The sequence below is a fragment of the Nanorana parkeri genome, unplaced genomic scaffold, assembly GCF_000935625.1.
Source record: "Nanorana parkeri isolate BGI_ZX_2015 unplaced genomic scaffold, ASM93562v1 scaffold417, whole genome shotgun sequence".
NCBI classification, from domain to species: Eukaryota; Metazoa; Chordata; class Amphibia; order Anura; family Dicroglossidae; genus Nanorana; species Nanorana parkeri.
This window is the reverse complement of record NW_017306685.1, coordinates 455,969-466,759: the sequence shown is the minus strand read 5'-3', so window position 1 is coordinate 466,759 and position 10,791 is coordinate 455,969. Positions and strand designations below refer to the sequence as shown.

General features: G+C 40.5%; 1 protein-coding gene across 1 annotated transcript in view; it reads right to left on the bottom strand.

Moving 5' to 3' along the window:
* Nucleotides 1-10,791, bottom strand: part of FEM1C (fem-1 homolog C) — a 40,917-nt gene that overhangs the window by 29,620 nt on the left and 506 nt on the right. The window contains exon 2 of the mRNA XM_018559847.1: nucleotides 6,161-6,857. Within this exon, the coding sequence (XP_018415349.1) occupies nucleotides 6,161-6,704 (544 nt within the window). The 5' untranslated portion in view covers nucleotides 6,705-6,857. The remainder of the gene's footprint in view (nucleotides 1-6,160; nucleotides 6,858-10,791) is intronic.

The following is a 10,791-nucleotide window of genomic DNA, read 5'->3' as shown; positions in this document are numbered from 1 at the left end:
AAAGGATTAGAAAGTTTGCTCAAAGTTCTGATTTAAAACACTGATTTCACACACTATTATTAATCAAAAAGCAAACATGTTATAAAATATTCTGGTCCAGCATAAGATACACAAACCACTATACCAAATTACATCTGAAATTAGCAAGTATTTTAACAAAAGCTTTCCAAAGGAAGGAAAACAACTTTCAAATGTATGCCTCTTCCTTCTGCCAGCCACTCAGCTACATCAGGACTGGTGAGACTATGTCCTCCTTTCTGTACAACTTTCCTCTACAGAGAACTTCCAGTCTTGCTAAAGGAGGCAGAGAACACCCCTGTGTCATCAGATGTGCCAGAACACAGACTTCTTTAACGTATGGCTTTCTACCAATGGCAGAAGTGACAGAATTTTCCTGCCCTACATTTTATGTTATTAAAGAACCAGTTTCAAAAGATGAGGAATTTCTTTTGTGGTACTCTGTGTACAAATTATTAAAATACCAATTAGGCTACACTAACCAGAACTTAAAAAGGAGTGGCCAATGCAAAGTTCTAGTGGCAACAAAAGCAGTGTACACACTGGACCCTAAATGAATGGCCCTGGTCATCAGAAATAAACTGACATCAGGATTGCAGTACTCGTGCACAACATGAATTCAGCTGCTATAGCATTGATCTAGAGCTGCAACAACTATTCGATTTAGTCGATTAAAATAGACGATGGAAAACATTGTCAACGTTTTCCATCGTTGATTAGTTGGCCATCAATTAAATTGTCTATTGGCGGCTCCACACACACGCCGCGCCGCTTAAGCCGCGCACACTGAGGACATGCCTCTGCTCCTCTCCTCCCTGTGAGCTTCCCGACGCGCGCCGACAATCAAGGGCCCACGATTCAAAGTAAGGTCACTCAGCAATGAGAGATTCTAAACCTTTTTAATGTTCCTGATATATATGTGTGTGTGTGTGTGTGTGTGTGTGTGTGTGTGTGTGTGTATATATATAGTACATTATACTATAATATACTATTGCTGGGATTTGTAGTCCTCTGTAGCTGGCGTTATTCTGCATTGTGCTGTACAATTTATTATTGCTGGGATTTGTAATCCTCTATAGCTGGTGGTATTCTGCATTGCACGGTATAATGATTATACAGTGCAATGCAGAATACCAGCAGCTATATAGGAATACAACAAATGCCAGCAATAGTACATTATACTATAATGTACTATTGCTGGGATTTGTAGTCCTCTGCAGCTGCTGGTATTCTGCATTGCGCTGTATAAAATGTACTATTGCTGGGATCTGATGTATTACTCTATAGCTGGTGTTATTCTCCATTGCGCTGTAGAACGTAATATTGCTGAGATTTGTAGTCATCTATAGCTGGTGGTATTCTGCATTGCGATGTATAATGATTATACGGCGCAATGCAGAATACTACTGACCAGTTATAAAAGGAACAACAAATCCCAGCAATAATACATTATACAGCGGAACAATGCGGAATACCACCAGCTATAGATGACTACAAATCTCAGCAATATTACGTTCTACAGCGCAATGGAGAATACCACCAGCTATAGAGGACTACAACAAATCCCAGCAATACATTATACAGCGGCACAATGCAGAATACCACCGACCGAATGAATATTTTAGTGTGTGTGTGTGTGTGTGGGTGTGTGTGTGTATATATGTGTGATTTGTTGTATTCCTCTAAAGCTGCTGGTATTATGCATTGCGTGGCTGTAAAATGTACTATATTGCAAACCACACTTTTTTTTTTTACTTCCACCGCTCCAGGCTTGCTCCTGTGATAGACTACAATCTCAATACAAACTAGTAATCCATCACTGGAGCCTTTTAAAAAAGAAATCCGATAAAAATTAATAATCAGCTAACTAATCACTTTAAGAATAATGGTTAGCTGCAGCCCTACATTGATGGTAACACAATGTGCATGTTCACAGCAGGTTCCTGTAATGCTATAAAACATGGCTACCTGGAAATCTTTTCCAACCAGTGCCACGCAGCCGCTTTTCAGAACCTTGTCAGCTCTGCATCGAGATCCCCAGATCTATTGACCTTAAATGGTAGGACTATCCACATCCTCAAACCCTTTTTGGGGCTTTTTACTTGTTTAAAGCATGCATGTGGGAGGGGGATTTAACAAGAGTTTGGATAGTTCCCTTTTTTAAATTAGGCTTTTAATTGTCATGACAAGCTAGCAGCCTTGGTTTTCTGTTTTCAGATTGAGGCCAGCCATATACACATAGATTTCTCACATGGGCTAAACAGGAGAAAAAAAACCCAAGTAATTCCTCTATCTACACTGTTTAGTGTGGATGGAGGAATGAACTGCGTTTCCTCCTGCATTGCCAGCTATTGTATTTAGACCGCTGGCACCAACAACTGCCCAAATACCCCAACATCCTACATCTAATAGGATGTAGTCACTGTTCAGCCGATAAAAATAGCTGAGTTGGGTGGAAAAATTCAACTTTTGTCCACTAGTGGTAACAAATCAGTGGGAATCTGCTGAAATTTAGGCCAAGTACATTTTCTGCGAGTACAGACAAATATGCGTCTTTGTAGCTTCCTGTACACAGATAGCTCAAACAAGGTATTCGCTTTCTCAGCACTCTCTCCAAACTGCAAAACCCTTCCTCCCTATGTAAAGGTGGCCATACACTTTACAACCATTGCACGACCTTAGTCTTGCGATGGTTGTAAAGTAATTTTTTTAAAAACCACGTACGATCTGCCCATCTCGGCCCGTGTGGCACTGATCTTACGATCATGCTAAAAACCAGCCGAAAATCGTACGATTCTCGGCTGGTTTTCTAGCATGCTCCTTAGACAAAAGACGTGCGACCGTACAGTAAAAACGGTCGCACGCCTTCCATGCACTTTGCGATTATCGTACGATAATCGCACAGTGTATGGGCACCTTAAGAGAGATGGGGGAAGAGGTGTTTGTAGTCTGGAGATTATCCAACTAAATCTTCATGTTTGCCAGATAAAAGGGGTAAAAAGCCTGAAAGGGAAGAAAAAAACAAAACAAAACCCCCCCAAAAAACAGACACCACATCTAAGAACCAAAAAAAAAACTGAAACAAACAAAAACTGATAAACTGCAAAATAATAAATATTTGTTTCCGAGTTTAGATATGCTTTGAAACCCCAATATTGAAGCTAAATGGCAGCATATTAAAGTAAGCAGTTTGTTTTCTTTATTTATTGCAAGTAAAATGTTTTGTTTGTTTTTCTTTTAAATCTTTAAACAGATTATTATTTGGCAATGCCAACATAATACCGATCCATGTTCATTGCAACCCAACGATAAATAGAGAACACAAATCATTAAAAATAGAAGCAATTGGCACTGAGGTATAATTAGCACGATGTTGCTACATCAACTTTAACCTAGAAGCTTCAGTACAGCACATATGTCAGAGTTGATTTAGGGTTGTGAGGGTTGGTGTATTGCCATGTGCGATTACTAACATTTCAAATCAAAAGGTCATTGCCAAAAAAGACAAACCTCTCCAAAAAGCATGTCAATGAATACAAAGTAAAGAAAAACTTGCATTAGTTCCCATTAAGCAAGACGTACTGAAACCAATTTGCATCAATATGGTAATGGAGCTATTTCTAGTACAAGCTTACTACAACTTATAATTTGACATCTTGCTAAAACAAACCAGTCATATTGCTAGTTTATATTACAAAGCAAAAGGCAGCTAAAAAAAATTACCATCAATGTTGGTATTGTAAGCAATACTGAGGCTATGTTTTTTGGCAAAACCCAGAAGAATAACGACTGCAAACACATAAAATGCACCTGTTATTTTTGAAGGTCTCATTCCAGAATTTCATCCAACCTATTAAATAAACCAAATGGGAATTTGTGTCTGCGAGTAGATTACATGGAATTTGCTTCATGAAGAAGCCTGGGTACCAAGCAAATAGGGTGGAGAAAATGTACAATAACTGTACATATAGAACAAGAATCAAGCAAAATAGCAATGTAATCATAAATCTAGTGCCGATCCTGCTTCCTTGCATTTAGTAAAGGTTCGGCAATAGGAATTGTGAGCCCATACCCACAAACCCTGGGAGAATGTCACGAGACAAAACTAGAGCTTTCTGTCAAGTCACAACAGCTCTATGTTCACAGATGAAAAAGATAAAGCTTTCAAAGAAAAGACCCCTGTACCTAATGTGAAGCATGGAGGTTTGGTTAGGTTTTGCAGCTGCAACCCATACACCTATAAAAGGCACTCAGACAGGGTGAGCTGGGAATCCGGCAGCAGGAACCTTCGGATGCCACTGCCATGTCCGTTCAAGTAAATATGTGGGTGACAGGTTGCCTCTGTAAGCGGCAGTCTGCATGTCATCGTATAGGATACGATAACATGTGGACCGCTGCTTCCCATTTGGATCCTGGGTTTTGTCCTGCCCTGGTCTAAGAGGTAATTTCTCATCGTCTTGGAAAGATTTACTCTCACTTCCTGTTGTGTCCACAAGCCATGAAGTAAAGAGAAATATTTCCATTCAGACAGAGATGGAAAAAAGACTGACAGCTGTTTACTCTTCCCTGTCCAAAATAAAGGTTTTGGCTTTAGATACACTTTACAGAATACAAAATATCAATTTAGGAGAAGACTGCACCAGAAATGAAAGGTGTGAAGGGAACCTAAAAGATAACTGTACTTTCAGATACCTACTCCCTACCCAAGATGAATACTAACCTGAATTAAGTGGCTACAGCCTTCAGGGATCTTTATTTTCCCTGGAAGTGTCTGAGCAGTCAATCCTATAACCTTTTAGATTCTTTTAAAGAGGAAGTCCAGGATTTTTAAACGCTAACCCTTGCACTGAGGCTAAAACCGCACTGCAAGAATTAACGGTTTGTTCTCCTCTTGGAGACTGAATAAAGAAGAAATACCCGATCCTCAATCCTGCGGCAGTGACTGCTCACCTTCCTCTATGCTCCAGCACGTCCCTTAGCTCCCTTACGTCTAATACACAGTATTAGACATGATTAGATAGGTCCTTAGACTGCTGGTGCGCAGGGGAGAAGAGGCTACAGGGCCGGTCTAGCAGCCAAGCAGGATCGAGTATCGGGTGAGAATTTCTTCTTTATTCGGTCCCCCAGAGAAAAACGAGCAGTTAATTCATGCAGTGGCTCCAGGTCTTTCAATTGTTATTCACAACCTAAAAGTAAACTGGTAAAAAAAAAAAAAAACACCAAATCAGTCAGGGGCTGCTAATTGCTACCCTCTTGCTGTAAATGCAAATTGTCTGGCTGTCTTTGCCTTCAACAAATGAAGGCAGTGCTCCTGATCTGTGTATTTTTTGGGACAATGACTCACTTAGGACTGAACAGAGGATCAGGGGGGTATCTCGAATAGTAATATTTTTAGGAGGAGATAATCAAAAGGGAGCCCATGTAGGTCTCTCATGAGAGGTTTAGGTTAAATCACTGATCTGGAAAAAGTACCACGTAGAGCCAGTGCAATCACTCCATACATGCATTCTTATCCAAGTTGAGTCAATTCATAAGGTATTGATGACAGGAAGATGATAAACCCAGAGGTTTCCAATAAGCTACCAATATATACTCAAAGAAATTGTAAACAATTACATCAAAAAAACTCTCATTCTATGGGTTAGGATGCCCACAGATACTCAAATAATGAGTCCATCCACACCAAGGGGGCAGCACATTTCACAACTATCTTGCGTTACTGTAAACCTTTTTTTCTAACATGATAGATATATCTATCGATAGACATATCGATAGATATATTTACTGCAACTTGTATTGGTATCCTTTTAGATATCACAAGAGAAGACCTTTAAAGATCAGAATTGAGGTTTTAAACAGCCAGCATTTACTAATATTCTCTGCTAATTGACAAGTAGAAAGACAACTGAGCTCCAAGAGAACTAAAAAGAAGCTAAACAGAAAATATGACTAAGATGTTCTGAAGGTTTGGAAACAATCAGATCCCTTCATATATGGTTACCTTAATTCACACAAACAGTAAAAGCATTAAAGTATAATACCAGGTTTCATTACAGTTATACAACTACATTAGGGGAAGGGGGGTGCCCATTCCTTGAACCATTAATGTAGATGCTGATTAATCATCTCTAAGTAAAATTACCTTTCACACTTTTCCTATTAACATCTGCTCCTTTTTCTAGCAGAAACTGGGCTATCTCTTTGTGACCTTTGTAGCAGGAGATCATCAAACAAGTGTGGCCATGACGATTGGCTACCTCCAGGTCAGCTTTGTGCTCTACCAAATACTTCACAATCTCCAAGTGCCCATCAAAGCAGGCAGCCCGCAATGGCGTAGAGTTGGTGAGGGTTGTGTTGTTCACGGAAGCTCCATGATCCAGTAGCGACTGAACCACTTTAAGGTGGCCAGCTGCAGATGCAGCCCACAGTGGCGGTGCTCCTTCTATGGTCTCCCCATCGAAATTGACAGATCCCCCAATTTCCACAGATGCACTGCACTGATCCAGCAAGTAATCTACCATGTCCAGGTGGCCATATCGGGCTGCCATTAAAAGAGGTGTTGCCCCATTGGTTTTCTCCGACATGAGCAAAATTACTTCATCTTTGGCCTTGTTTTCCAGCAACTTGGAAAGAAGGCGTAGCTTGCCATCACGGGCAGCATTGAATACTGCGGTCTTGAGATCCATGGTTGTTCTGCTATGACAGTTTTGTGCGTGTCAGATAAGTCCACAGCTGTTCACAATGACAACCAGAAGTTTCCAGGAAAGGCACAAGAAAAAATTAATGAGTTCTGCCACGTCTCAAGAGAAGCATAAATATGGGCTCACAAATGCATAACGCTGAACAGGGAGAAAGAAGAGAGAGATGTGGTTAGCACATTTACCAGATCACCAGCATAAGATCTATTAATATTCATTTTAAGTTATGTAACAAAACAGCATTTGGGCCGCATACAAATCTACAGATCACGACTAAAGCGTTACAAAACTCTAAACAGCAATGCGTTCAGTTGCTGCATGTTTATCAGAGGCATTGTGCTGGCAGTGGCTGTCTCACGCTCTTGTTCCTACTTCTCCACATAAGAGGTGGCATCAAATATCGTTCAAGGATAGAAACACAATAACTGAAAAGCAGTATGAAGCAATTAGGAGCAAGCTAGGCTTCCAAAGCGCCTTTATACAAAAAGTGGTGCATATTCCAAATTAGAATTCCAGCAATGTAATTTCCATCCCCGAACTTCAGCAATCTAGAGAACAAAGAATATACACGGGAATTCCAACATAATGTCCAATCATGTGTGACAAGAGTATAGTCATACTTGAATTTAGAAGAACTGCACTTTTATTTTTTGAACATTGGTTTGTGCATTTGTAACACGGTTTGTTTTGGCTGCTGTACTAACCAGGACTAGTCTAAGCAAACACACAGTTATAATCTACAATAACATTCACCAGTCTTAGCATTAGTCACATTCTTTATTCACCGCTTCCCTATTGTTTACATGACAACCAATGTAAAACAATTCATAGTTCTAACTGACTCCGGTATGCCCGATACTACCAGAAGCAGATCAAAAAGCAGAACATTTAGAACAAGAATTTCCAGATTACGCAAGGCACCTGAATCTAGAACAGGACATTTACCTAGAATGCGCTAGCCTGAAAAATGAATAAGAAACACACAAGTAAAAATCAGTCTGACATGACACATATTTCTTATGTAATGTGTTTACCTTGGGCACTGAAAGAGACAGAACTATAAATAAATCCAACTGTCAGGCAAGAGTAGGTTGCGAGCGATAATAGATACAGATGCATAAACACATGATCAATCTACAAATTAGTGAAATAGAACTGCGACTATTGCAAAAATAAAATGTAAAAACTGAAAGCGGCACGAAAGCTGAGTATACACTAAGATTTGCTTGTTTTTTTTTCGCTGTTCAGCTTTTGGGCTGAACAGGAAAAAAAATAAATCTAACAGATTTCTCCACCCACAACGAACAGCGTGGATGGAAGAATCTCCTTCTGCAGCTATTGTATTCTGACAGATGGCCCCACCAGCTGTCAAAACACGTGAACAATGACTGCATCCGATTGGATGCAAGATCTGTTTGGCCAACGATTTTCCACCCGGCTCCTTTGATTTTCTTTTAATCAAAGGATAATGGGTGAGAACCAGCAGACAAAGCCACCCACTAAGCAAATTATTGATGAATTAGGCAACATTCCCTCAGTGTATATAGCTAGTTTTAGTCTATAAAAACAAAGAAAATACTGGCAACGTACAAAGACAAGAAGAGGGTAAAAAAAAAAAATTCAAAAAATAGAGTGCACTTTAAAAAGACGGCCAAAACCAACATCGGGACCATTAAGGGCCGATGCACACCCAATGCGTTGGGGCTGCATTAGCCATTATTTCCACAACAGCCCAAATGACAGGATTGGTTCACACCACTGCATTGTGATGGGAATACAGTGGTGTTCACTGAAAAAAAAAGAAGTACGACATGCTGTACTTTTTTTCAGCGCAGTGGAACTTGAAGTACAACCACTCCGCACCCATTTGTGCCCGTAGAGCTGAACGAAAAGTCACTTGTGACATTTCAAAAGTTGTACCAAAAAAAAGTGCAGTGCAGCATCTGGTGTGAATGGGCCCTAATGCGAGAACCATTTATTGTGAAGAAAGTTTACCAAAAAAAGTGTATAGTTCCTCCAGGTCTCCGATTTCCTGGGACACTCGGCTGGTTTTAGGAGTCTTTGGACCCGCCCCTGTAGTTAATACTGTCCACGTACATGATCAGAACCCTTCTCTTCATTAGATCAACTAGTGATCTAAAAAAAGTGTGCTTTTCACTGATGATCACCATTTAAAATGCAAAGACTGCAGGCGACTCTCTATTTTATCGTCATTAAACATGTCATACTGGGTGCAGATAGACATGAGGTTCAATTAACGTTAAATGCAGGGATAAGGATCTCACAGGGCTCTAAACGAGACTTCAAAAAGTACTTATTCTGGTTCTTTTCTGTTGTGAACTGATGAGAACATTGATGAGAGCAAAGTGGAAATTGTTCATTGTAAGGGCCCAACCACTCCAGCGTGTTTGATGTGCACGCAGAATGGGCCCTCTTTCCAATCTCACCTTGATTTGTATTGTGATTGTAATGTCTTCCCTATATTGTAAAGCGCTGCACAAACTGTTGGCGCTATATAAATCCTGTATAATAAATTTAAAAAAACACCATTACAAGTGTCTGGAAACGAGTTACATTATAATCTAGAAAGCTCTTCACATCAGTGAATTGTGTTTTTGAAAAGCTTGCTGCATTTTTGGTATGTTTCAGTAAAAATCACACGTTACACCAGGGCTGGACAAATAGATATGGGATTCTGAAGCCAGTCTGTCCAATCCAGGAGTCAGCAGGATTTTGGTTTTAGGAGTCCGCTCCATTGACAACAACTAAAGGAAACCTTAACATTTACAATTGGAGGCCTAAATTTTGAGAAGCATTAGCTCCTGGGATTTGTCCAGTCCTACGTTACACTATGTAGGCCTGATTCACAGCGGAGCGTTTTTACGCACGGAAACACACATTTCAATGCAAGTCAATGCCAACTGTTCACACCCTAGCGTCGCATTGCGCTTATAAAAACGCCTGCAGTGCAAAAAGATACAGGAGCTATTTTCAGGCGGATGCCTGCAGTTTTGGTCCCTTAGACATCTCAATGCAGGGAGAAACGTGCGATTTTAAAAGGCAAAAAAACGTGCAAAATCAGTGCGAATCTGGAAATGCCTAGTTGTGCACCTAGCCTAATGTGTTTTTCAAGTTATGTGCCCATATTTCATGATGCATTTTGGAGAAATAAAAAGAAGGTATGTGTTGGTGAAGTGCTGGACGCCAGGGTGGATGTAATGCTCTGGACTACAAAAAGCAGGAGACCGAATCTAGTTTATTAGAGGCATCCCTCTGTCAGTCAGGTGTGACAAAGAATCCCTGGCCTAGTCTGCAGGGAGAAGGAGGAGAGTGCCACAAAGGCTGAATACATTCAGAAAGATCTGGATTCATCAATGTATGTAAAACAGTAATCCAATGCGTTTTGGGGGCTCAACACTTCCCCTTCATCAGCCATTGTAGAGCAAAGTGAATAGCACCAGAAGTCAGATGACCAGACTGATGAGCAACACTTGGAGCTATTCACATTACTCTACAACGGCGGACCAGTTCTAATTCCCATTTACTGCCAGCATATTTTGAACCCCCAAAACACATAGGCTGTTTCACATGGCTTGAGAAATAACATTCTCACTGGACTGATCCAAACTCTGGCGTTCTCATCCTTTTAACGTTCTACAGAAAATAAAAACGCATAGAAATCGCGATTAAACATGGATTCTGTGATTGAAGGAAAACACATGTACCTTGTGAGCAGGCCAAATTCACAATCAGCTCAAAATCTTATCGAATTGGACTAAAGCTGGCCATACACAGATCACACAGCCAAAATTCGATCGGCGGGTGGCGATTTTTCAATCGTTGGAAAATTGTGAGATGAACAGTGACTGTAGCCAATCAGCTGCAGTCAGTGCCCAAGTATTCCGACAGCGGCAGGCACTGGCTGTTGGTATACAATAGTGGACGGGACGATTCCCCATACACAGACTTAATGTGGCTGATGTGATGTTAAGGTATATGGCCAGCCATTAGCTATAACTATGACCTGGATAACAGAACAAAGTGAAAAGGATTAAACACACACAGATGGGGAAAA